The following is a 740-nucleotide window of genomic DNA, read 5'->3' on the forward strand; positions in this document are numbered from 1 at the left end:
CGACCCCCGAGTGGGTGAAATTCTGCCGGCAGCTTTTTGGGGGTTTCTCCATCCTGCTGTGGATCGGGGCCATCCTCTGCTTCCTGGCCTACGGCATCCAGGCGGGCACCGAGGACGAGCCCTCCAACGACAACGTAGGGGGCTGGGGGGGCTGGGGGGCAGTGGGAGGCTGCGGGGGGTATGGGGTGGTGGGGGGCTATGGGATCTGCGGGGGCTCCATTATGGGGTCACCGGGGGCTCCGGTTATGGGATCCATGGGGCTCCACTTATGGCTCAGTGGGGCTCAGGTTATGGGGGGCAGCGCGGCTCCATTTACGGGGTCTGTAGGGCTCCACTTATGGGGCGGTGGAACTCCGGTTGTGGGGTCTGTGGGGCTCCACTATGGGGTCAGTGGGGCTCTGGCTATGGGGCTGGTGCTGGTCAGCCGTGCCATACTGTGGCTCTACTTATGGGGTTCAGACCCCGCTGTGGGGCCGCCCCACGCGTTGCTGCTGTGCCCCACGCGTTGCTGCTGTGCCCCACGCGTTGCTGCTGTGCCCCACGCGTTGCTGCTGTGCCCCACGCGTTGCTGCTGTGCCCCACACATTGCTGCTGTGCCCCACAGCTGTACCTGGGCATCGTGTTGGCCGCCGTCGTCATCATCACGGGCTGCTTCTCCTACTACCAGGAAGCCAAGAGCTCCAAAATCATGGAGTCCTTCAAGAATATGGTGCCTCAGGTGGGGCTGGGCGATGTGGGGC

General features: G+C 64.7%; 1 protein-coding gene across 1 annotated transcript; it reads left to right on the forward strand.

Annotated features, from left to right (window-relative positions):
- Positions 1-5: 5 nt before the first annotated feature.
- On the forward strand, positions 6-718 carry LOC104916119 (sodium/potassium-transporting ATPase subunit alpha-3-like; the record flags this gene model as incomplete). The annotated part of the gene is made up of 2 exons (XM_010727100.1): positions 6-134; positions 605-718. Coding segments are annotated over 2 exons (243 nt in total), but the record flags the coding sequence as incomplete, so codon positions are not given.
- Positions 719-740: the final 22 nt, after the last annotated feature.

Source organism: Meleagris gallopavo, unplaced genomic scaffold (assembly GCF_000146605.3).
Source record: "Meleagris gallopavo isolate NT-WF06-2002-E0010 breed Aviagen turkey brand Nicholas breeding stock unplaced genomic scaffold, Turkey_5.1 ChrUn_random_7180001870057, whole genome shotgun sequence".
NCBI classification, from domain to species: Eukaryota; Metazoa; Chordata; class Aves; order Galliformes; family Phasianidae; genus Meleagris; species Meleagris gallopavo.